General features: G+C 43.3%; 6 protein-coding genes across 6 annotated transcripts in view; 2 read left to right on the top strand and 4 right to left on the bottom strand.

Annotated features, from left to right (window-relative positions):
* Positions 1-5,481, bottom strand: part of LOC116394632 (dual specificity mitogen-activated protein kinase kinase 6-like) — a 10,405-nt gene extending 4,924 nt beyond the window's left edge. The window contains exons 1-7 of the mRNA XM_031867869.1: positions 5,151-5,481; positions 1,419-1,488; positions 1,057-1,105; positions 860-973; positions 501-620; positions 307-423; positions 120-171 (exon numbers count right to left, since the gene is read on the bottom strand). Coding sequence (XP_031723729.1) covers positions 120-171; positions 307-423; positions 501-620; positions 860-973; positions 1,057-1,105; positions 1,419-1,488; positions 5,151-5,169 — 541 coding nt within the window. The 5' untranslated portion in view covers positions 5,170-5,481. The remainder of the gene's footprint in view (positions 1-119; positions 172-306; positions 424-500; positions 621-859; positions 974-1,056; positions 1,106-1,418; positions 1,489-5,150) is intronic.
* Positions 5,482-5,645: 164 nt separating this feature from the next.
* Positions 5,646-9,693, bottom strand: btbd17b (BTB (POZ) domain containing 17b). The gene is made up of 3 exons (XM_031867898.1): positions 9,445-9,693; positions 7,739-8,024; positions 5,646-7,382 (listed from the first exon to the last, which is right to left on the bottom strand). The coding sequence occupies exons 1-3, from the start codon at positions 9,530-9,532 to the stop codon at positions 6,308-6,310; spliced, it is 1,449 nt and encodes a 482-aa protein (XP_031723758.1). The 5' UTR covers positions 9,533-9,693; the 3' UTR covers positions 5,646-6,307.
* A 3,550-nt stretch (positions 9,694-13,243) lies between these two features.
* Positions 13,244-17,588, top strand: LOC116394512 (G-protein coupled receptor family C group 5 member C-like; the record flags this gene model as incomplete). The annotated part of the gene is made up of 4 exons (XM_031867638.1): positions 13,244-13,460; positions 14,189-15,196; positions 15,645-15,748; positions 15,840-17,588. Coding segments are annotated over 4 exons (1,425 nt in total), but the record flags the coding sequence as incomplete, so codon positions are not given.
* On the bottom strand, positions 17,337-21,628 carry ccdc137 (coiled-coil domain containing 137). The gene is made up of 6 exons (XM_031868032.1): positions 21,462-21,628; positions 20,821-20,966; positions 20,507-20,732; positions 20,243-20,325; positions 18,982-19,061; positions 17,337-18,881 (listed from the first exon to the last, which is right to left on the bottom strand). The coding sequence occupies exons 1-6, from the start codon at positions 21,530-21,532 to the stop codon at positions 18,690-18,692; spliced, it is 798 nt and encodes a 265-aa protein (XP_031723892.1). The 5' UTR covers positions 21,533-21,628; the 3' UTR covers positions 17,337-18,689.
* Positions 21,629-23,563: 1,935 nt separating this feature from the next.
* LOC116394735 (retinal rod rhodopsin-sensitive cGMP 3',5'-cyclic phosphodiesterase subunit gamma-like) lies at positions 23,564-23,989 on the top strand. Its single transcript, XM_031868020.1, has 3 exons — positions 23,564-23,691; positions 23,782-23,816; positions 23,913-23,989. Exons 1-3 carry the CDS (start codon positions 23,564-23,566, stop codon positions 23,987-23,989), a joined length of 240 nt encoding a protein of 79 aa, XP_031723880.1.
* A 726-nt stretch (positions 23,990-24,715) lies between these two features.
* Positions 24,716-25,733, bottom strand: tspan10 (tetraspanin 10). The gene is made up of 2 exons (XM_031867637.1): positions 25,108-25,733; positions 24,716-25,022 (listed from the first exon to the last, which is right to left on the bottom strand). The coding sequence occupies exons 1-2, from the start codon at positions 25,731-25,733 to the stop codon at positions 24,716-24,718; spliced, it is 933 nt and encodes a 310-aa protein (XP_031723497.1).
* Between the last annotated feature and the right edge of the window lie 89 nt (positions 25,734-25,822).

The following is a 25,822-nucleotide window of genomic DNA, read 5'->3' as shown; positions in this document are numbered from 1 at the left end:
AGAGAGAGAGAGAGAGAGAGAGAGAGAGAGAGAGAGAGAGAGAGAGAACACGGCAAGACAACAATGACAAACAACAGGAAACTGAACTGTGAACATGATGATGATGATGATCTGATTACCTCTGTGTATCACTGACAGGTTACTGTGCAGATGCTCTAATGCCTTGACAATCTGTGGAGAGAGAATAGAACTGCAGAATTTCCCATTTATCGACTTGCCCTCGGAACATTTGGACTTGTGTGTTGTACTGCTCCTTTAAATGTACATGTATAATAATAAGAATGTAAAATATGAGACGGGACGTACTGCTACTGCGATCTTGCCCAAGATGTCCTCGGGGATGTTTTTGCCTTTCTCAGTAACCTTCTTATAGAACTTATCCAGAGACATGTCCATCAGCTCCATACAGATCCAAACATCCCCCTGGAAAAACAACAAGATGATCACTCTACACTCAACGTAACATACGCAGGAGTTCACACTAGTCATAGTTTACTCACCTCTCTGAAGAGGGCCCCGTAGAAGGTCACAGTGAAGAAGCAGTCCACGGTCCTCATGGAAATGTCCAAGTCCATCAGAAGCCTCTTCTGCTCAAGAGTGTTCACGGTGGCACGAATCCTCTGGGGACACAAACATCACAGATTGGGCCGGCGGTGTCAGCAGCGGGGCAGATGTACCTTAAATCAAATAGAGTCCAGTGTCCTAAACCCCCCCCCCCCCCCCCCGCCCGCCACCTCAATACAACATGTCATATATCCGATAGATCTCGTCCAAATGTCCACATGTTGAGCTCACATGTCGAATGCATCTATGAGTCACGGTGCTATTTGCAGAACAGGTAACCCGAGTAGAAGCCCACCTTGACAGCCATGATAACACCACTGGGCACATGTTTCATCTTGTCCACGACCCCGTACGCTCCCCTGCCCAGCTCCTCAATCTGCTCCAAGTCATCGGCCTTCACCACAAAGTTCTGGACAGTGAGGAAGACGCATTAAATGTGTGTGTTCAGGAAACAGAGCAGCGTGTGTCAGAGGAATACGGAGCCATCTTCACCTGATCTCCAATCGTGACGCAAGCTTTCGAGTCAAGATCTCGAGGGGGCCTGCAGGGGGAGAGAGCAACATTAAGCACAAGCAACAGTGTGAATGTCACAATGCTCAGCTATGAAATACTCACACTGTAAGAGAAAATGCACATGTTTATCAGTGCAATATGAAAGATTAATTTGAAACAAACATTGTCAGTGCTACATTTCTGTATGTCTTTCTTACGATATAGCTGCAATGAGCTAAAGGATTGATTTATTGTCCCGGCCATTTTAGCATGCTAGGTCTGAATTTGAGACCCTCTCAGGATGGTATTGCTGCCGTCACTACCCCACTGTAAAAAATAAAAATAAATAAAAAGAGCCTTACGCTGCTGCTGCTGGTGGGGGCTGTGCAAAGACTTCTTTGGCCAGCTTCAGCCCAGGGTTCTTCTTCTTCCCTTGGAGACAGGAAATCAGAAAAACAATTACCACCTCAGCTCCATCGTAGCATACCGGGATCAATAAAGCTGTATTTAGCAGCAACCACAAGCCAGTGTGATTATAAGTGGTTTGTAGAAAGACTAAGGCAAATAGACGTCACAGCTACAGACTCTTACGAGCCCGTTTTCCACATTACTCGGAGACTAGAGCGAGGTTTGCCACAACAGAGACCCCAGAGTCCTAAATCAGGCCGTTGAGTGCGAACTAAATGGACTTTGCTTGTTTTTAAATATCCACATCGGTCTGATGAAAGGGGATTTTCATCCACTCTGGTAGGAAGGGGTTTCGAGGTTACAATCAATTTCCAGTTGCCTTTGATACAAACGGCAACAAATGATCGGTTATCTATCTGGAGATTAGGTGTGCTCAGAGCGGAGGCCCTGCAACAGGGAGAAGGTGGACCAAATGACTAATCGACATTAGTATGATGACTCAAATGGAAGGGAGGGGTGCAGGGAATTTTTTTAATTTTGTGATAACTGTCATCAACTCAACTATCAATGCATTTGTTCCCCCCATTTTGTCTCTCATTTCCTAATCTCAAGTTTAGCTCACATGTTGTTCATATCTGGAGTACGGTGCTGTAAATCGTGCAGCTCTGGGACCAGTCTGTGTTAAATCAGTGACAGCAGTCCATTCATAAACACAGTTTACCAGCAGCCTCTGGGACGTCCCACAAGGAGCCACGAGTCGCTGCCAGAATGACACCGCTACCGGGCCTACGAGAGGCAAGGAACACCAACTCAACACTGACACTCGTGTTCAGCATGTCCGCTCTTGTTGCAAGGTCGAGGGGGGAAAACAGAAAACTTTTGTTGACCTTTATCTGTGTGTGTGCGTGCGTGCTAGGACTCAGCCACAGCTTAACCCACTGGAATATGATGAGAAACTGTTTAGACCTGGCTGCTTATTTCCTGTTCCAAGGGCCCGCTGAGCAATTATTCTACACCAGTTCACAGAAACTGGTTTAATGCACAAGCGCCTTCATTTTTGGAACAAATGCAACAGCTCTCATTATTACTGAGAGGTTGTGTTTGCCATCGAGTGACTCACAATACTCTAGTGTGGAGGAAGTACGACTGGGCAAACCCCTCCTTGCTAGATTAAGCTGGAAGGGAAGTGAAGTTTCACAAAGATTTTAGATTCTATGGAAACGTCAGACAGGTACATTTTGTGCTGCCGCCCTAAAATAGCCCCACAGTGTCTGGACAGACAGCGTCGTCTCATGTGGTCAGGCGAGATTGAAGTGTGATTTACTCACACATGCTCGGTGTCAAAAATAGATTTTGTGTTTCCTATGCGTGGGATAAAGTACGAGCACCCAAAGCCTTCCAGTGACCTGACTAATAAGACAGCTCTTTTGTTCCAACGACCAAAATTAGTGGAGCACACGCGCGTGGCACCGCAAGAACGTCTGATAAGCAAAGCTGTTCGAGACACCTAAAAATACTAAAATCATACTGCAGACATGCAGGTTTTACAGTTTCTAGCTCTGAGTTATTGCTCGACATATTCACTTTGACACATTAATGGAGTTGAAATACTAGCTCCTCTCAGGTAGCAGTGTGTGTGTGTGTGTGTGTGTGTGTGTGTGTGTGTGTGTGTGCAGTGACCCTGTAGCTGGGAGTGTTTTGTGGGATATGACTCACAGCCAGTCAGACTGGACACATCCGCTTTAAAACTCAACAACTGTCAGGACCGTTTGGGAGAAATGATGTCACTTCACTTGGCCCGCTTGCGGCTCACTATCCAGCTTTCTGCTGCAAGATCTGCCTGGTCCTCGAACTCAACGCACAATAGTGCAATTACATCGGCTTCTGCTGCACTCAAAGTATATTAAACGCAGCACAGCAGAAACACACAGAGATACCATTCCCTGTGCTTGCTTGTATTCATGCTGTATCATGAATTCAACATCAATAAGTGCACAGAAACCGTGTTTTTTAAAACTAAACATAGCACAAGTTACATTCTGCATTTTATACAAAAAACACATTTTTCTTCCCATAGGAAGAGATTTATTAAGCTTTAGCATTTATAAATTTTGAGCATTGCCTCTTCGTCAAATCAATATTTTAGCTCATTCAGTAAGAGTGAACAGTATCAGCTGTTACAGGCAGTAGCAGCCAGTTGGTGGCTGCTACTAAAAAAAAAAAAAAAAAAAAAAAGGAAATGCAGTAATTTCTGGAAACCAAAAAGATGGCCAGAGGAAACTATCCAGAGCGCAGTACGTCATGCGAACAAGAATGTCTGGATTGTGCATGAGATCAAAGTATCAATAGCTGCGCAGCGAGTCACCATCAGGAAGCTCCGGCTCTCAGAGTGGGTCCATGTACAGAAAAAGGATGACTCATGCACATATAATCTTCCACACAACCCTATCACTGGCGTTCGGGAGAACCCAATCTCCCAACATGCCTCAGCAATACAGTGAGCAGCCCTGCAATGCACTCAGACCCACTGAAGGCACAACTCCTTGTAAAAAAAAAAAAGAAAAGAAAAAGGCCAAAAAAATTTTAAATTTCACAAAAAGAAAGCCACATCAGGCCTGCACACAATAATAATTTACAGCACAGAACCTGTGTAGCAGCTATAGAGGATCTGCTTGCAGCCAGTGAACTGTCAACAAAAGAGAGGCTGCAATTGGTGCTGCAAGTCAAAACATGCCATGGTAGGCCGAAGGCTGTGTGCCTGGGCAGCACCCAGCCAATCTACTGCCAGCCCTCTCAAAACAGTGTGTACTCCCGACCATGGTAACGCTAGTATGATTGTGTAACAGCACAAGCGGTGAACTTGAAATGTAAATTGACATCATCATCATCATCATCATCATCATGCTGTGTGTGCGTGCGTGTGTTGCAGAGGAAGGACCTTGATTTTTCCAAGTTCTGCATATTATTCAACCGTGTAACGCCACCAGTGATTACACCGCACAGACTCGCTGGCTGGCGGAAGCACAAGGGTGTGATAGCGCCATGGTTCCTTTGCATCACCGCCTGTTTTAAAAAAAATAAATAAAAGTACTTTCCACAACCGGGAAATATAAAAAAAATTTAAAAAATGCACAGCTAAATATTTTAGAGCGTACACATCGGCCAAACCAAATGGACGGAAGCACAATCAGTCGCGAGTCAGGAGGCTGGAAAACACCTGTGGTCCCAATGTGCTTCACTTCACCCGAAGAGAGAAACTAGTCCCAGTGATTCCGAGCTGAGGGGAAAAGTTGCGTGATAATTACAGCTTGGCAAAACTCCTTAATTGTCGTGAAAATTATGCGTTAGCATAACCACAACACGGGAGCCTGAACGGGGACGCGACTGTAGCATTTAGCTAAAATTTGAATAACAACAAATATAATGTCGCACGCTATCATTGAGTCTATGATGAATACCTTCAGTGTGTCTAGAGACTTCGCATAATGATAGAAAGCACGAAAGACATGCTGGCTAGCTTCTCTTTTTTTTTCTCCTCCTCTCATACATGCAGCTTTTCCACCTGGCAAGGTTACATTGTTCAAACACCGCTAGCTAAATTACTTCCACGCAAACTGCGCCTCGATATTTAAAATATATGCACGGTTGTTTTTAAAAAAAGATTTGGAAAAAAATAAGCCACTTACCTCCTTTGGACAGAGACATTTCCCTTTTGCTTTGATGAGGGGGAAGGGAAGCACAAAGACTTTTGCCTTTTTTTACTCCCTCCCTCCCTGCATCTAGCCTTACACCCGCTCAGGATCGCTGGCTTGTGCAAAAAACTAGCAGCGATTAAAACTAAACGGTTCGTCTTCGTGCAATCTTTGCGCTTCAATCACCAGCTCGCGCGTTCAAAGATCGAAAAGCAGATGAATGCACAACTTTAAAGAAAGTCGGCGCGGGTTGTACAGTTCGAGTTAGTTTGCTAACAAAACCTGCACTTTTAGGGTGGCCAAAGTCTGACAGCTGAAGGTTTCAACGACGTAATGACGTATTTCCGGCCTCGTGCTAAGCACCGTGGGATGTGTAGTTCTAAGTGGGAGCACTTTTCTTTCTAAAGTAAGATCATATTAATGCTGGTTCTATAAAGTTTATTTTTGTAAATCCAAAATAGACCAACACAGACACATTTTTTTTTTTATGTTTTTGTCTTTTATTAATCTTTTTTTTGTATAAGGATGAAAATCACATACTTGGGTAGTTTATTTTAAAGCTAAATAAAACGCATGTACAACGATAAATAAGAAAAAAAAATACTAAAGGACTCACTGTCTTGCAATTCAGCGACAGCATACAAAGGAACACTGACAATGGGATTGCACTTCAATTTATGCATTTTTGGTATGTAAACAACAAACAAGTATATCGGTGTATGTCACAGGATATAGGTGTCATGAACTAAAAATCTATATTTGACTGCTGGATAGTGAAATGCATAAAAATCATAACAACAAACCCCTATAGTACCTATGCAAACAACAACAACCATCACAATACATTCAAGGAACAAACTGCTGGACTACAGAATACCTGAACAAATACAGTACAATAAAGTTGTTTTTTTTCTTCTTTTTTTCTTAGTATGCATGAAATACTCGAAAACCAACCATCATCATTGTGATAGTCACTGCTGAGCCATTAAATTGCGAGTCTTTCATTGTTGCAAACAGCTCCTAACTAAATAGAGATGTCACAGACTGGATGCATAAACGTGCTATGAGACGAGTTAACTTTGGAATATGCATGTGATTGTGTGCGTGGAGGGTGTATAGCTGATGATAAGGCCACACCAAATTTCTGCCTTTTACTTCCTGGCAACAATGAGAGTGTGGTAGAGAGGTTTTATTACAATGTGCAGATAGAGGGAGCTGTCAATCAGGTACTCTGATGCACGGCGCTGCAGGTCGGCATCCACCAGGAAATCCCCGGCCTCCTCTGTGCTTTGGTGGAAGTTGTAGACGTGGCGAACCACCACTTTTCCTTGCTGTCTTGCCATCACGATCACCGTCTTCTGGAAACTCACACCGGCAAAGTCTGGACTAGAGGTGGCTGGTGTTACAATGATGCGGGGTCGACCTCCATCTGTGCGTGTAGGCTGCATGGCACCCAGCTCGGTATAGGTTGACCTAGCGCTGAGGGGGAGCCAGCGAGGGGAGAAAAGGGCATTCCAGGTCACCCTCTTACTGGAGTCATGGCCGCTGGGCCCGAGCTGGGTCTGGAAGCTGAAACTACGGTCATCACGGGTGGGGTTATTGATGACCCAAGGGGAACCCCAGGAGGTGGACAGATAGTTACGGGGAGTGAAAATACTGCAGTTGACATCAAAGTACTTGGCCAGTTGTATAGGTGAGGCTGAGTGAAATTGGAAAGCTAGGTAGAGTAGATCACGGATAGACTCGTAATGCTTCTGCAGGAGGGGGGATTGCTTCTGAAGACGGAAGAGGTGCTGAGGGGGAATCATGCCATATCGAACAGCCCTTAGGGCGCTTTCGACCGTCGAACTGGCGGGCTGGTTCTGGCTAATCCAGGCCTCCAGGGCCTCGAAGAGCTCCAGCTCACTCTGCAGAATAAGGTCAGAGCGCTTGAGCAAGGAGAGGAGCAGGACCTCACTGATGGAGCCCCATTCTTCGCTCTGCACCACAGAAGACAGGTTCCAGGACAGGTACTGCAGGCAGCTGTCCCGCAGGCCCATGTCCCCAATTTGTAACGCATAGTTGTACCAGCCAATCACATGGCCGGTGGGTGAATCACTAGACAGATGTTGGGTCATATACTGGGTCAGACCTTGTTGCAAACCCCACACATGATACTTGCTGGCCAGCTTATGCAGAGAAATGGCCTGATCTAGCCGTACTGAGATGTCACCGCAGTACAGATACCTGCAAGAAAAAAAACACGGCTTGAATAGTCATCTAAAGACATTTGAAAGAAATATACATACAACATATCTCTCAATAAGGCACACTACTGTTTCCTCACCTCACATCTGAGTCACTGAATAAACCCACACTGTTCGATTTTCAACTGTGAGCCACAAACAGCAAGTGTAAATTTAGAATATTTCACAAGATGGAGCATCTCACTTCTCTAAAGGGAGAGGCAAAATGGTGCAGAACTTTATACTTGTGGAAAATACAAAAAGCATCTACAAGTTGCTCCACAGTTTCTTGAGTGGTTCCATTTGATTGAACCTGATTAACTCTGAACAAACGATAACAACCGGAGTCACCCTCACCTGACAAACTTGTCCATGACGGCTGCGCAGTCGGGCGTCTCCCTCAAAACCACAACGCTGCCGTTGCGACTGAGCAGCAGTTCCTCAAACACGTCACTCTGCAGCGTGAGGACCAGGCTGTGGGCCTGGATCACCTTCACCTCGTCCGTGCTGATGGTCTGCAAACGGAGAGTGACATCACTGCTGTTCCCCAGGGCCAGCAGGGCCTCTATACGCTGCACCAAACTCATGGAGTGATTCAGCACAGTGGCCCCATTGTCCAATGCCACCTCCTGCTTCAGGGCAGCTGTGGAGAAGAAAGTGCAAGATGATGAACTAGTAGCACTTCACAGATAAAAAAAAAAATACATCGAAATTGAAATGTGTCAGCTACGGTTTCAGCTTCTTTTTTTTTCAGAAATAGATTTACACATTATTATTACATGAAATTCTTTCATATTTTTATCACCGCAATTTGCATCAGTCTGACTCTGCTTTCCAAGATTTCATTTGAAGATGCGCTTCGTTCTTACATCAGATTTGACACAGCAAGAACTGGAAAAGCACTCCCTAACTCATCGACTAAACCGCAACTCATATGTGTCAGGACAACAAAGCACACTTGCACATTATTCTATTCTTCTGGTCTCAATTAACAAGCCAGGTGGCTGACTCAGAAAACCTCCACACAAGGCGCCCAGAGAAGAATCCTGAGTTTGCAGCGCCATTTGCAGATGGCTGCTTCTATGGGCCTTCTTGTGTGCAAGTACCAAGAGTCACATACTGGAGAATCACACATGAAAGACTCAGCATGACAAGCTGTTGTTTCCATTCTGCCGCAGCCATCGGCAGCATTGTTCGCCTATTACTGGGGGTTTAATGAGACACAGGGGGGAGCACATTGGCTCCCTGGAATGTCTCAGTCCTCATATCTGTACCACAATCAAACGCCCCCACTTCAAAGTAACCTTTTTCCAATTAGCCAGCCAGCACCCTGAGCCAGCTGAGCATGGTGTGAGGGTGTGTTTTGACAAATGGTTCTGGCACACCGAAGCCAATTGAAAAATGGCCAAATTATTCACAACTGTGGAAACAGTACGTCTTTTTTTTTCAATAAATTCTGAAGAAAAAAAAACATAGACAAAAAAAAGTTACGAACAAGAATGTTTCATTGTGCTGTATCTTCCACTCAAGCTGAGAACAGCTGAAAACATTAAATAAAACATTTTATACACATTCCCTTCATACAGTATTAGATGAGTCTGTGCTCACGAGGAATTTCAAACGGAATCCAATCTGACAGCCCAGGAATGTGGCCTTCAATAGCTTTGGTCAAAATCAGTCAAAGTCGGATCTTCTTTAAGGAGCAAGAAAAGCTTTCCTTCTGCGCTTGTACTGTGTACTGTATTACTGAGCCGGCACAGTGCCAGGCAGCAAATGGACTTGCCTGTCTTTCCCTGCACCCAGCAGACAGATAGATGAGGACAGGATAAGTAGAATAGATTAAATACCCATCCCCTGCCCCGAGGCCGAGCACGAGCCACGCATTCATGCTGTGCCCTACTACCCACTGACAGTATGGGGGAAGCTGCACTGAAATAGAACAACACAGCTTCTCTCACAATGTAGGATATTAAAAAAAACACAGAAAAAAAAAAGATTCAAAAGGTGATATGACTCTTTGAAAGCAATCAGTTGAAAGTGCTGATTCCTTTTTGAAATCTTACCTCCTCTAACTGTGACAGAGTGGATTAAGAGGAGCAGGGTGCCCACATAGACCCAGGCAGGGATCCCTTGTCCACATGAGCGAACCATATCTTCTCAGTGATTCCTTGCCTCTCTTCCTCTTGTCCTTTCCCCCCCCTCTCTTCCTAACTCTGTGCCACTCTTCTCCGGACTTCTTCCTCTTGCTGCTCTGCCTTGGTCGTGCGCTTGCAGAAAGGTGTTGTTGCCCCGTGTGTGCCTGCCCGGCTCCCTGTCCCGCACTCTTTATGTAGGACGCTGGCCTTTCCCTGGCGCATCTCGCAACCCCACGGACTCCATTGATTGGTGGAATCATGGCAGGGGCGTTGCTATAGCGACAGCTTTGATTTTGAATTCCTCCCTTTTGGAAGTTACATGGCATTGATCATTGGCACGGGGCCAACCGCAGACTCAGCTTGATGTTGTTGTTTTTTATAGGTTAAAAGTGATGTGCTATTAACAATCAATAGTAACATAGTTTCCTGTTTTAATGGCACCCAGAATCTCTGGACTGCAAAACGTTGTTTGCGATATCTAAGTTAAGTACAATCAGCGTCATGTAATGAGTCAATTAATTACAGGAGGTTGCCACTGAGACTATCTGCCAAAAGTAATTGAGCTTCTAATAAGTTCGACAAATTTCATAATCCATTTTGTAAGGAGTTTTTTATCTGAGAGTGATTATTCCTCTGGTGGCATGTTAATCTCACTAATGGAAGGATGATTTGATTGATGCTGGGTCTGTTCGTCAATTAAAGACAAGCTCTGTTGATCACATTCTACTGCCAATCAGGATTTTATGTAGTCACATTACTGGTAAAGTACATAATTAAGGTGCAGACGTTGCATCACAAACCTCACAGAGGGCAAAGGGTTTAGTGAATGTGTCTGATACAGAGTTAATGGTCTGCCGCTTGCAGGGGACTTACTATCCTCACAGCTATAATCAATATACGCAATGCTATAACGACTCAAAGTGAGCCCGACAGCCGCACGACACGAGAGAGCCGCACATCATGAAGAAATATGCTTCAATGTGAAATGGCAACAATAGATATCGCCTCAGGTCATGGCTCAAAGAGATGTTTACAGTGCCATTTATGAATCCCTCAGTCAGCATTGATCTGTCAGAGATGGGTCGGTCAATACAGGGACTTGAGATCGGTATGGATCTAAAATATATATTTTTAAAATCATTGCATCTGACTAGGCCATTAGTTCAATCACAATATTCATGCTAACATTCTGCAATGTGACAGATGTGTTCAAAATAGCTCCAAATCTACCAATGCCCACAACAGGGAGACGGACATGGAGAGACATCATTTCAGAGTGAACTGGGTTGCCTCGAGGGCTGCCAGGCTGCAGTAAAAATGCAGGAGAAGAGACGTCCTACGAGACCCCGACCTGAGTCCCTGCTATGAATAACCTGACAGGTTCTCGGAGGAGAGCGGTGCTGCTGAGGTGCTTTAATGAAGCCTGCTGCCACAAAATGGACTAGTCTACGACAAGGCACTGGATCCCACTGTATAGGGTGGCATCTTTTATTTCTTTTACTTTCTGGAGGTTGATGAAGATGCACACAAAATGAGATTCACGAGCTTTATATGAATGCTATAAATCTATATCGATGCAAATACTGAGACTTGCGCGTGAAATTATTGGTCAACACTGTATTCTATAAACATATACTTATATATCGAGTTTAGATTGGTTCACAGCTCAGAGTATAGCTGTATACACAATTCAGGCAACTGCCGTTGAGCCACATAATGAAATCAGAAAAAAACCCAAAGCCCTCTTTATGTGTGCCTCTGAAAAGGGCATGCCCTTCATTAAGGTGACATTGCTCTCTCCTTTGAGATCAGCTCCTATTTAAGAATCTGCAAACAGGACCACACAGCAGAGGGGTGGATTGACAAACTGTGAGAGCACCCCTCGGGACGGGATCCATTGAGGGATCGATGCACCACAGGGGGCTCCCATCATGCAGTATAAACAGTACGTTTAGTACAGGCTGTATGCCAGAGTGAGCTTCAGCAAGGTGTCCCGGATGACCTTACTCTTGTGCTGAACCCGGAGGGGATGCACTACACAACTAGGTCCCCAAAGATGACACAAAGGACTTTTGATATACAATACATGTTCGTCAATTGTCTAATGAATAAAAAGAACAACAAAATGAATAAAACACATGTAAATGTGTGTAATAAACTGCTTTCTGTTGTGAGCTCTCACACGGATATTTCCAAGCATGTCTGAGCTTCCGAGGCAGCTAATTCACTGTTGTTAATGTATTATTCGGGCTATTTTTTGTGACACAGGTCTTTTCCTAACCGCAAGTTTCATAACTAAATGAGGAAGAGAGATGACAACAGAAGTTTTGTGATTTTAAATATTTACCAAATCGAGGCAAACAAGCAAATGGACTGTCATATATGTCATATCTTTCACAGTATTTCAGCAAATTTCTAAATTTTTCTGACTGGAGACAATTTAAAAGCTTTAAATCAATGACATTGGTCAATGTTTCTATTTGTCAAATGGTTGTTAAGTGGCATGGCCTACAAGAGATCAATAACAGAATATGTTTTGTTCTGTAGTCTCATTTGATTATGTAACACAGGAGTCCATCTCTCCTGTAACAATATTTTCCACCAGGTGGCTCTGCAAACTGGAGGCTCATGATGACTGCCCTGAAGTACTTATCCTTAAAAAGAGAAAGTAGACTCAAGTGTGATTAGATTTCTCAAGATGCATGTTGTTTATGCATAACATATTCATTTCATCATTGAATGTGCTCTAAATGGCATAAATTAGAGTTGAATTATTCTTAACTTGAACAACTGTATGTTGGCCTTTTCCCTATATGAAACTGAGAGTACAGTGGAAACCGCTTATTTGATCACAGTTACATTGATCAACTCAAAAAGCTTGGGACAGAATCGTTCCTTTACAAATGCTGCTTAAATAGTTTGCTTGGCGCTGTAGTAAACAAGTAGTCTGCCTACAGTGATTGTTTTTGGTCTTTTCATAAATTACAACATATGGGAAAAAATGATGTATTTTATGTTCACAGATATTTATGGCCCACAGTTTATTTTCAGAAATGCACTGAAACCGTGCAACTGTATTTAAGCAGCCCAATGCTGTCTTAGGCTGCAGCTTTTAATACAGTAAACTAGCATGTTTTTAAAAACGGTATTGCACTGTGTTATAGTGTATTTGAATTATTCACACTCTCATTTAATTTGCAGAGTAATTTGAAAAGCGTTTGAAACAGCTGTCGCCTACTGTATTTTTTAAAACAGCCAATAAAAGCGGTTATAATAATTAACAGCTTATAGTGATCAGTGCGATCCGGACAGACGTGATCCCTGGAGGGTTTTTTTTTAGTGTATATATGTACTTTTAAAGAACAATCACATAACTGATCTAATTACTCAACCAGTAAAAGCCATGAATCACTGTTGAGTCTGAAATCAACAGGTCACAGTCACCTGGATGATATGTTCCACAGTACGTATACAAATGTCAATGTCTGACTTGAGAGGAGAGTGGTCCCTTTGTTTGGATCTAAGCCGCATGGAACAAATAAATAGGCCGGGAGCTATAATCTCACAGAATATGCAAAGCTGCACGAGAGGCTGGGTGAAGAGACAGAGTGGTCAGAGCTGATCGAGTCGTTGGACATTCACAGAAGAATAAAAATAACTCGAAGGATAATTTAACCAGCCTACTTTGGATGCGACTGCCGGTGAGTTTGTTAACATGGTTCAGTAACAGCTGAGGAGGAGCGGGCATGATGGAGGACTGATTCCGCCCCGAAGAAAAAAACAACAACCTGTGCATCAACTAAGGGAACATTTGAACGCTCAGAACATCCACGTGGAGCCTGTTAACACTCGAGAAATATTTCAGACAAGTTGGATTATCCTTACCGCAGTAAATCTACCTGAGTCACCTGTTGGAGCGGAACTGCTCTCCGTCATCAGTCCAGGTAAGAAGTCGAGGCTTGTAATATTACTTTATGTTGTTGTATGAGGTTAGAACTTTATCACAATGCTTTTAGCTTGAAAAATGCATGTATTACAAGATGAATATTCGCCAAAATGTCAACTTTTCATGATTTAATAAAAAGGTTTTAGCTTCATGAAACATAATCCAATTTGATTTTCTCAATACAGGAGCATTTAGTATCTCAGTTTGCCTCAAAACTTCAAAATCACCAAATTTGGAGATAGCATTGACAATGTCCTTTGATCAGTTTTAGGCTAAACTGATGCATGTAAGTGTATATTTTTGGATGCTACATGAGGAAAATATTATTACATTGACAGTGGAATAATTATTCGAATTAAAGTTGAATTTTTCCTTTAAATTAGACTGTGGGATGCTGTTTGTGTAATAATACTCATTATGTGTCCTGTATGTTAATGTTAAAATTATGCCTCTGTAAATTAGATGGCCAGACAGCTTTTATTATCCAACAACAAGGTTCCAGGTCATAATTAAAGACAGGGGAGACAAATGGCTCTAAGTTTTGGATTCTCAGACACTCGATTGAATTTATTTCAATGGACAGCAATTTTAGTACAACACAGTGAAACTCCACAACTGGCTTTGTACATAGATGAAAGTTTGTTTACTGTGACAGAGTGATAATACGGAAGCATCTTTTGGTTGTCTTTCCATGCATGTTTAATAATCTGCATTTTCTTGTGACAGCACTTTATTTTAGAATCTGCTGTGAAGCCATGGAACCCACCATTGTTCCAAAGGGATGTGGTTCCGGTATCAGCTCCATATATTACAACCTGTGTGACCTGACTGCAGTGTGGGGGGTCGTGGTGGAGGCCGTTGCTGCTGCTGGTGTGGTGACTTCCTTTGTTCTGTTGGTCATCCTCATGGCCAGCTTACCGTTTGTGACACACAAGAAGAGGAAGGGTATGGTGGCCCTGCAGGCCGGCATTCTGGTCTTCACGCTGGGACTCTTTGGACTCACCTTTGCCTTCATTGTGGGTCGGTACTCAACCAGCTGTGTTGCACGGAGGTTCCTCTTTGGAGTACTGTTCTCGGGCTGTCTAGCCTGCCTGGTGATGCACGGGTTGTGGCTCGCCCTGCTGGAGCGGAGGGACCGGGGGCCCAGGAGCTGGATGTTATGCCTGGGGGCCCTGGGTCTGTGGATGGTCGAGGTGATCATCAACACCGAGTGGCTCATCATCACTGTGGCCAGGAGCCCACTCAGAGGTGTCATTATCTCTGACCTGTCCTGCAGCATCGCTAACCAGGACTTTGTGATGGCGCTGATCTATGTGATGGTTCTGCTGCTAGCTGTGGTGCTGATGGCTGTGCCCTCACTGACCCACAAGCACAAGCAGTGGCGGCGAGATGGAGCCTTCATCCTGGTCTCGGGGCTCTTCACCTTGGCTATCTGGGTAGCTTGGATCGTCATGTACATCCATGGGAACAGAGTGGTCGGGAATCCCAGCTGGGACGATCCCACTCTGGCTATCGCTGTGGTGTCAAATGCCTGGGTGTTCCTCATCCTCTACGCCATGCCAGAAATCTGCTTACTGACCCAGGAGGACCCTGACCAGGAGCTGCCTATCGATGGAGATCACGTTTACCCCGCCAGGAGCCTGGTTTATGACGACATCCTTAAGGAGCCGGAGCCACTCCACCAGAACATCTACATGGAGAATAAAGCCTTCACTATGGACGAGCCTCCAACAGGTACAGCATGACACATAGCGGTTCAACATTAACCTTACATTGACAGTGCCTCATTGTGCTCAACTACATTATGTATAGATAGGTGCTGAATCATCAGAATCAAAAATCTAAATAAGTCAGCAGGACAGCACTCCAATTAAATGATCAATTAACGCACACATGCTTTGGGCATTCACCTTTTGTGCAAACAGTCGTACAGAATATACGAAAGGGTGCCTTTAAAGTTTGACAAAATCCAACTTGTGCGAGGCATCTGATTTATCCTCACAGATGTAGCAAATATTGAATCACTTAATGGGTCCGTTTGAGCAAATGCTTGTTGCTACGGAGACTTTAGTGTTTTAATGTGGATGTTGTGTTAAGTCTACAGACACAAAGTAATGGACTGGATGACCATCGCAACAAACTTTTATTTTTCAATCCTCCTCCGCCTTTTTTCTTTTACCAGTACCCACAAAGCCAGTGTCTCCATATGGTGCTTATAATGGTCAGCTACGGAGTTGTGTGTACCAGCCCACAGAATTAGCCCTGATCGCCAAGGGTCTGACCAAGGTGAGCGAGTTCAAAATATTTTACGCCACAGAACATCCTCTTCTGTTGCGTCTGCTGAAACAATCCCTTCTCTCTGTGTGCGTTTCTACAGATGGACCAAGACGCCATGCCTCGAGCTCGAGACCCCTTTTGGAATCGAGGAAGTGGCAGCTCCCTGCCTCGTTTAGCCGAGTCCTCGCTGCCTTAAGGGCCGTCACAAGCAGGCAGCGTGAGTCAAGGGGCTCTTAGCGCTGTCTGTCGTTGCAGCTTTGACACCTCCACCAGGGGTTTGTTCTCCCCTCGCAATTCCTTGTAACAAATGTAATGTAGCATCCTTTGCTCCTAGGTGCACTGCATTTAAAGCAAAGGAAAGGTCTATAATTGAGCTGATACACGTTTTAATTCACAAACACTGGAAGTTGTTGTGTTCTCACCAATATAATGCTTTCTCTTGTCACAAATCGACTGACTGTAATTCGCTAATCTGTTGTAAACAATACTTACTTGTTAACTTGTGACATCATGTTGATTCAGACTTCCTATGATTTGTTTAGTGCCTTGAATTTATAAAAATTACAATTTTATATAAAAGTGTACATTCTTAACTTATTAAACCTATAATAGGTTACATACATACCATTTGGCTGTTGGGTCTTTGGATTGTAACAGGTAACAATTGTCGAGTATAGGCAGACGAGGCACAATGTAAGAGGAAGTATCACAAGGTACACACTATCTTCACATAAGTTATTTACATAGTTTGCTTGATAAGATTTAACTGCTTCACCTGGCGCAGGTGATGGTTATCACACTGTAGTGGCTGTGTGTACACTGCTGGACAATAAATACAACTATTCTAGGCACTGAATAAAATCTGAGTGTAATAGTGAGTGGATGCTCCTCCATTTTGAGTTTGGGGCATTACAATATACAATTTGATGGACAATCTCATAAAAACTGCATTGTCTGACAGCAGAAGTAGTGACAGGCTGCCAGGAGCCTTCCCTGCACACATGCTGGTTACATAGGAAGCTGCACATAAGCACACTGCGAGCACCATCCCAACATTATTGTTAGAGGGACACATTAGCTTTGACTTACGAGTAATAAGAGGAACCATTATGCACACACACACACACACACACACACACACACGTACTTTAGGAGCTTCAGAGTGAGCTGTGGCTGCCTAGCAGCAGGCTGAGTAGGCTCTCCCCCCAATTACTCCCACCATCCTCTGCCGTCAGCAGCCACGAGTACTTGCTCGGAAATTAAATTGCTCACAAACTGGAAATCAGGCCAATTAGCGGTATACACAACAGAACACAAACGTCTCAATTTTACTCTGCAACGCCTTATGGGTGCACCTGCTCGACTCCACTGCTTGTAGATATAACAATGCAAAGAGCTGCCAAAAAAAAAAAAAAAAAAAAAAAAAGAAGCAGCACAGTCTTGTCAAACAACCTCACGGTGAACATACAGCAGGGAAAATGTATCCAAATGTAAACAAGACAGCATTCAAACATTGCATGGAATGTTTTCTTTGCATTTCCAACGACATCTTACCGATGCATCTCACTAAGGGGCCACTGGTAAATAAACGCATACATTAAACCTTGACAATGTCTTTATTTAAAGTGTATTGAATGTTAACTCCTGATCAGTGACTTGAGCTGAAATAAAAAAACTAAAACAAACAGCATCTTTCTCTGACAGGAAGCAACCGTAAATCCCTTGATAATGCGGATAGCCGTCTTGTGCACATGGACACCGGGGTAAATGACCAATGGTGGTTGAGCTCAGCACCACCAATCACAAGCAGCTGTCCCCACTTAATGTGTTTTCCATGTCACTGTGACAACCCTCAGTGGACAAACACAGACCCAAAAAAAAAAGAAAAAAAAAAAAGAAAGAAAAAAAAAAAACTGATCAAACAGAAATGACTGTGAACCCGTCTACCCGACAACAGGGATTCAATAATTGGTAAAACCATCTGGTGTTGTTATTCCGTACATCAATATTGCAACAAAAACTAAATACCAGTGTAACGTTTGCTTTGAGATCGACGCTTTGAAAAGATGAAGTTGTTCAACAAACATAATCTGAATTTGCAGTTTGTCCCAGAGAACAATGTTCAAACACAGGCCTTGTTCATGAGGGTAAACCTTTTCACGGATTACAAACGTAAATAGCTGTACCAGGCTCCAATAGGCGCTCCGTATTTAAAAAGCCTGCTGGGATTTATTCATCCCAGGATTCAGGCTCTCAGGGTGGGTACAACTAGAGAAAAGGTTTGGAAGTATTATAGGTCTACTGCCATGCATTCATATTTATAATTAGGCATGATTTGCCATTCAAAATACATTTTTCACTTTAAAGTTTTGCATAATCTGTCAGCTCTCCATACAAACAACGTGAAACCAGCTTTCTGCAGGCGGACTGCCATCTAGTGGGACCACAGCAAACAGTTAACGGTTCATCTTTGCCTTGACGTGGCCTTTATGAAGTCATTGTCTATTGACAAATGATGTCATTTTGGCTACCTAAAGATGTAAATACAAAAAGACAGTGCGAATACAACTGAACATCTGACACAAATACAGGGGTGAGAATTCAACAAAGTTACGTGTCTGGATGTATTTATTTAGGGCTGATCAGTTTATCTTCTTATAAAAACAAACAGGCATTAACAATTTAAACGTCCTTTTCTATTTTGAGCTAAACGTGCAACACTGAGCGTTGCAGGTGAATGTTGATCCCTGCTGACCTCGTACTGTGGGCAGTGGACGTGAATGTTTGCTTCTTCCCCTCCCCCGACAGCTGCGCTGTGATAAGCTCTGGGCAGTTCCAAAGTTACACAACACAAAGAGTCTGTCGACGGTTATCTCTCGATCCGTGTCAGTGTCTGAGCTTCAGTGGTGCCTGAAGTCGGGGGGGACTTCTATCTCCTTGACATGAAACATCACTTGGGGTTCTTCAGTTTTTCCAGATTGGCTGTCCTGGACTCGTACTCTTTCTGTTTCTGTTTCTTAAGAAGACGGTACGCCTCCACTACTCGCACCCTCTCCTCCTCCATGATTCTCCGTCTGGCCATGGAGGGCTTGGTTGTGGAGACCACCGTGTGGCCAAGGAGAGAGTTGAGAAGCAGCTCCTTCTGGAGATGGGAGAGGAGAAAAAAAAAAACCAACGCCGTTTACACCTCTTATTCAAGCGTGAAGAGCAGCGTCGTGACATTTGATGACTTAGCAGGTTACCTTGGGCTTGACCGGAGCTTTCCTGGGTTTGGCACTCAAACACGGCGGGGCCATTGAAACTTCACCAAAGGGAACATCATCTACAAAACAAACGCATCAGTCAATCATATCAGTATACAAATGAGTTCTACATCTTATTCTGCTTTGACAAGAGTATCCATTTCTCTCATAGAGTATATAATGTATATATGGAAAAAAAGATGAATTGATTAAAGCATTAATGGATGTTTCGGATATTTTAGACGCTTATCTACAAATCCAACAGACACACCTGAGGAATCTAAGACCAATAATTCACTCTCCTCGTAGCTCTGCTCTGCTCTACACCAAGTTCTACGGTAAATATCTGGCACCGTAGCTACTAAATGCTCCAGCTAGCTGCTAATTTTAGCTCTGCTGTTTGGTGCTGTGCAGTAAGCATGCAGTGGGTTTTGAAGATTGGTGGGCTGGAAAACTGACACAATAAGCTCAGTAGAGCTGAGCATAACTGCAGTGTCGGGTGATATTTGCTCACTATCAACAACCCCCTCACATATATGAAGTCATCAATCTTTTATACAAAAAAAATATACTACAGCTTTAAATAAACTTTCCACGGAAATAATTAGCTAGTTACTTCTCATCTTGATTTCAGGGACGTACACTAAACATTAACAAAAATCATTAGCTGTCCATACAAGATGTTTACGCCTTCCTCTTCAGCAGAGTGGCGTCTTGTTTGACTTTCCCCAAAGGACTAGAATAAATAGCTACAGCACGTTCAAAATGCTGCTGTTAAGAACCAAGATAACTGGCTTCTAATTGGCTTAAGGGGATAGTTTGGGTGTTTTGTATGAGGTACTTATCCATGGTCAGTGTATTAGACGGTGGTCAGCAAGCTCCCCCTGTTTGGATAAACAGTCAGGAGTATCAGCACGGCAGCAAAGACATGCTTCCTGGTCTGCTGTTGCCTCGATCAGTTAGTTTGTATGTGTTATTGTGGGACTTTGGTTAGTTTGAATTCACCAAAGCCACACAGTAACATAAACAAGCCATGGAGGCTGGATAAGTACCTATTACCTATAAGGAACTATCCCTTCTAGAATATATCCTTCTGCCCCTGCGGGAAAGGCTATAAACTTGAAGAGCATAAAGCCAAATGGTCTGTTAGATTTTTAGGAAACACTCCTACCTCCTGATGATCTTAAATGCACCTCAACTTTGTCCGGTGCATCTTGTACTGAATTATAGGAGGACAGAGCTGCTCCCTCACGTTCCTTACCTACGAACATATCTTTCTCCATCTGGGCCAGTTGTCTGTTCAACTTTTTCTGGTGTAGCTTCACTAATCTGAGTTGATCATACCTGTAGCAAAGATCAAATAACACGATACATGTATCAGCCAGGAATGAAACCAACAAATCGCCTACGCACACAATTAGAAACATGAGCAGCAGGATAGCGTATAACTGACTCCGTCGGCCCATACTAGCACACATACATGTCATCAGCTGACTTTGCTGATTACAAGTTAAGGTGTACTCACTCCTTCTTTTTCTCAGACTTGCCCTTGTCTGCAGATCCCTCTTGTTTGTCGTCATCCAACTCAGGCTTTCTGTCTACTTGGTTCTTGGTGAGGAAGAGGACGTGTTTGGTCTCATTGTCCATGCGCCGCAGATATGCTTTTACACTTTCCGCCTTTCCCCTCTTGAAATGTGGGACAGGTATGTCTCCAGTCTCCGAATCCTCTGGTTTACCTTTAGGGGAGATGGCTAGAGAGAGATGGAAACAAGTTCCTCGCTAATTATAAATGACTGTATGGATCACACAGTGTAACGTTAAATAAGCTGTTCTGCTCACCTTCTTTTAGCTTTTTGGTTTTTAAGGATCCCGTTTTCATTCTCTCCTTGCTTTTCATTATCTCACGCAGCTTAAAGGGGATGTGCTCCATGTGATCCGGTTTGGCTTTCTTGGGTTTACCATCTCTCTGTTTGAGCTTCTTGTCACTGTTAACACACAATCAGGTTTAATAAAGTTTTCACATACAAGGAATTTGCAATATAAAGTAAAGTAAAAATAAAAGTAAGTATTGCAAAAATCAAAGATATAGAATAGAAGAAAAAATACAATAAAAACAGAAAATAATTGTAAAAAAAAAATGTAAAGTATATCACAATTCAAAGTGGAAGGCTGAGCAGTTTTTAGAGGTGTCAGTTTTGCGCAGAAATGTGCAAAAGTGTGCAATGGATGCACCAAGTTTCACTGTACGAAGTATAAATACAACACAGTTCAGAGAGTATTCAACAGTCATTAAAGTCAGCCTATGAAAGCCATACACAATGCAGGTACGTGTCCTCATTAGCGTTGACTACGAGGATTATTCTGACAAGTTGAATCTCTTTTTAAAATATGAAGCTAATGACGTTAGCTAATAACAGCTAACGTTAGCTGGTGGAGCTAGCTAGCAGCGTTTCTGTTACACATTAGCTTCCTAGCGTTACCTTGGACGTTGACCGGACTCGCCCACTTGTTTTCCTGACTCGTTAGTTTTGTTCTTCTTATTCTTCCCCATGTCACTGCCCTTTATTTCAATGGATTACAAATTATCTTTAAAAACAATAACACATGCGGAGCAGCGTGTGTAACCTTTAACCTACAAACCTTAACCTCAAAGCAGCCAGTGGGAGAGCGGAAGTACAGAGGTCTCACTCTGTGTTTTTCCGGGTGCCGGGGTCGCTTCCTCTGTTCCTCGCGAGGCGTTTCCTCGAGTTCACGTAAATAGACGATCTTTGCTGGAGCCGTCATTTCAAATGGTTAGATTAGTTGCTGTATTTCTATCTGCCACCACTAGATGGCAGAGTTACTCCAGTTTGTTAACACAATACTACAGAGACCTAGAAGTTTTCAATGTTGTGAAGTAAATGTAACATATAATGGAAATACTAAGGTAAAGTGTAAGGCACCCAAATTTGTAGCACTTGATTACATGTACTTAGTCACTTTCGAGACATCGCTTGTTTCAGGAACTGTGATAGACATTTTTAAATATTATTTTTATAATTATACATAGATTAAATTATTTTACAATTGATCAAAAACAACCAATCAGCTGTTGGCACCATAGTTAGTTGTAGCTCGTTCAGCATCCTCCTGATCATGTATCAGCCATGTGGCATCCAGTATTCATGATTCTGTAGGCATAAGCGCTTATGAGCCTATATGGTTTTCAGAAGAGGATTAACCAGAAAATTGAACTGATCTCATCAAAAGCTCACCTTTAATGGCCATAATCTGATTATGTGCAGATTATCAGGGTGAGTTGGTGAGCCTATGAGAGAGACAGTGTGAAGTGAGAGTGTGTGTCCCTGCACGTGTCCCACGTGCATGTGTATGAATGGAGTAGATTACAGAGAGAAGCTGTTGTAAGCCATCAGATGAATGGACTAGGTGTGTTTATGTGTGGGAGGTGTGTGTGTGGGGGAGGGGGATTACCAGTGAGACATAATGCAACTCAATCTTAGAGAATGCTTTCGCCATTCAAGCTATATGTTATCAGGTGCATAATAATGCAGGTGGAGGGGAGATGTCATCTGAGAAAATCCCACAGTATATTTGCAAATTACTCCTGATGGACACACGTCATTATTATTATCCTAAAAACATCTGCATTTGTCTCCCACTGTCATGTGTCTGTCCAGGTCAGCCTCAGCAGCAGGGACATCCCCTAAAATGCCTGTCAGCCAATCCCCTAATAAATGAACCGTTCGGTTTACAACATGAAAGACCTACCGGTATGTGTGTGTGTGCACAAGTGATGACGGGCCGGTAGTTTATTGGTTGGTAGCATCATAATCTTCTCAGAGTCTGAGGAGTATAAAAGGGCTTCACTAAAAACAACTCATCATGCAACAACAGCCCTGCATCTCTAAGACACGACCAACAGACACACAGACACAAGACGTGAATATAAAGTACATTATTTAGACAATGATTTTGAGCTGCAGAAGGATTTCGATGCACAAGTGCTTTCTTGGCCCATTCTCAAATGATCATATGTAATATTAGCCTTGTTTACTATGTATAACAATTTGCCTCATATTGTATTTAGTTATTTTGCTTTATAAATGTACAAACTCAATTTTTCCCACAATTCCCAGCAGTATCTAAAACATCACATAAGATAATTTTATTTCCTGTTAATAACATTGCAGTTTTGTAAAGTTTCCTTTCAGGGGCAGACAATCGGAATACTTAATGAGCTAGTGTCTGGTTAGGACCACAAGCAAATCCAGCATGTCCTCACAGTAATCTGATTACGAAGCTGCTGTCTAGTTTCAAGGCATTGTGGAGGGTTCATCTGTGGGATTACAGGAGCCTTTATTGACTATATTTCTTCAAATAGGAAGCTATGAAGATGTGTTTGTAATCACAGCAGGACAATTCATTTCAAATCCGTTTGTCTCGAGTAAAAGCAAATTGCAGAACGGTGGAAGCGGATATTTGTCTTGAATGCAATGTCTTTAAATTTGGCATGATTAACAAAGAAATATTTAAATTGACCTGCTTTTACTTCACTTTTAATGACAGCTTAAACAACAAAAGTATGAATTTGGATGTGGCCAAACCTGAAGCTCCCCTCAGAGTCACCGGCACTGCATCTGGCCCACCCAAATTCAAACAGAGGAACAGTGGCCAGTTCAAGAGCAAGCCTCCGAAGAGGGGCGTCATTTGGTAGGCCTACATATTCATGAGCGTCATCCAGAACGTTTGTCTTTTATAAGTTTCTCCACAATAAAACTGATTTCTTTTCTCTCACCTCAGCTTTGGAGGGGAGATCCTGGAAGGGCTTGGCACTGGTAAGCAGGAGTATCACAGTTCCTGTAGGCCACTGCACCCAAACAACATCACCACTGTTCCCATATCTTACTCTCTATTTGTTCTTGCTTCTTTAGACATCACTGTAATCTACCCGTGGGAAGCCTACAGCCATCTAGAGCTACATGAACTGGCTCAGTATGGTAACATCTGAGTCTCTTGGCTGAGGAATTTGAGACTCTCAAGCTGCCGTTGGAATGTCTGATGCTGGATGTGTCCTCGTGTCACTGCCTGAGGTTGCAGTGGGAGCTGTAACAAGAAGCGCGGTAACTAACTTTGAAGACGGAGTTTCTGTGCAATTGTTCGGCATGATGTTTAGTCAAACTCGGAATAAAGGTTGGGTTTTTAAAAAGATTTCCTCTTTTTTCTTTTTTCCCCTCTTTGCCAAACTTAGCGTGTTATTAAGTCTTGCCACTCTGTTTGAAATATCACTCCCATGATGATGCTTTATTTGTCCCTTTAAGAACAAGTAGCATATCTGAACCACAATATCATTTGAACAGTAAAGTAATTCAGGGTCCATTGAATCTCTTTCTGTTCCCATGAATTTAGCATTTAATATCCTGTGCAATTTGCTGGAACTTAAAGGAATAGTTTGACATTTTGTAATACAGAGTTAGATGAGAAGAATGATACCACTCTCATGTTTATGTGGTAAATAGGAAGACAGTTAGCTTAGCACAACAAAACAGAGGCCAATAGCTAGCCTAGCTCTGTCCAAATCCCTAAATGTAAAGATCACAAATTTCGATACTTTTGATAGATTCTTTTTCTTAATTAATCAAAACATGAATTTTCACCAGCTAAATAAAGCACTTTGCACACTTTCACAAATCTGAATAAGCAGAAGATGATGGATGGATATATTCACCATCCCATGTTATGTGTAAACTTTATGCCACTGGATGCTCTCTAACAGTCGTGTGCTGATAAACAGAGTCAGAATCTGGACCCCCAGTACGACTACTCCGACTGTCCCGATCAGGCCCTCGTGCTGCTCGATCCAGCGAGAGATTCCTCCCAGACAGCCGCCCAGGAAGATCACACTCTGAGCACTAAACTCATCCAGCAGCTGGGCTCCCAAACCACACTGAGAGTTCCACACTGTTCCGTTCTCCAGAGGGTCCACACAGCATGTCGCGGGGACGCCACAGGCCAGCACCCCTGGAGCTGAGCAGTTGTAATATCTGAGGAAAGGAAATTATATCCAATAACTTTCAAGGCATTCATGATGAAATATAAATACATCCAAGTTAGTCGCCTGCTACTCACATGTTGAGCTCCCAGTCACGGTAGTTATCTGCCCCACAGCACTGCAGATTGGACTGAATCTCGTCCGTTATGAACCTCAGGTCCAGATCGTCCTGGTAGCGAACCATGGCAGCTAACATCCCTGACCGCAGGTAGCCTCCAACCTGATCTTGTAGACTGTAGGCCACGATGGCGGTCAGCACCTGGGCTGTGATGAGGGCCAGCACCACAAAAGAGAACAGCTTCAGTAAAGTGCAGTTCTCTCTTAAGGCGCCCACACAGCCTGACAGGCAGAGCATGGTCAGCACGAAGCCCAGAGTCAAAAATATCAGCATCGGGTCAGTGCCGATGCTGCCGATCTTCTCCTGAGCAAACGACTGCTTGCTGATGAGGCCCCACATCCCCAGAACAAGAACCACCAGGCCCAGAACTGTGAACCCCAGATTGGATATGATGAGGAAGTATTTTAGGAAATAGTCCATGAAAGAATATCTGTAGTGGGGTTGGATGCCTGCAAATACAGGGCTGTTGACCTGTCCACCGTTTGGCCCTGCTTGATGAATTTCAGTGGTGACATTGCCAAGCTCCTCGTCGTCCTCTTTAGCTGAGCTTGCCTTTGGACACACAGGAATGCAACTAAATACCATAGTTTTGAGAACTAATGCCACCTCAAGCACTTAAACACACAGATTCTCAATAATCAGAAAGAAACGTAACATAACAAAGCAGAAGTTCA

The sequence above is a fragment of the Anarrhichthys ocellatus genome, unplaced genomic scaffold, assembly GCF_004355925.1.
Source record: "Anarrhichthys ocellatus isolate YVR2014 unplaced genomic scaffold, GSC_Weel_1.0 scaffold40, whole genome shotgun sequence".
NCBI classification, from domain to species: domain Eukaryota; kingdom Metazoa; phylum Chordata; class Actinopteri; order Perciformes; family Anarhichadidae; genus Anarrhichthys; species Anarrhichthys ocellatus.
Note: the sequence above shows the minus strand (reverse complement) of the source record. Positions and strands in the feature narration are given on the sequence as shown.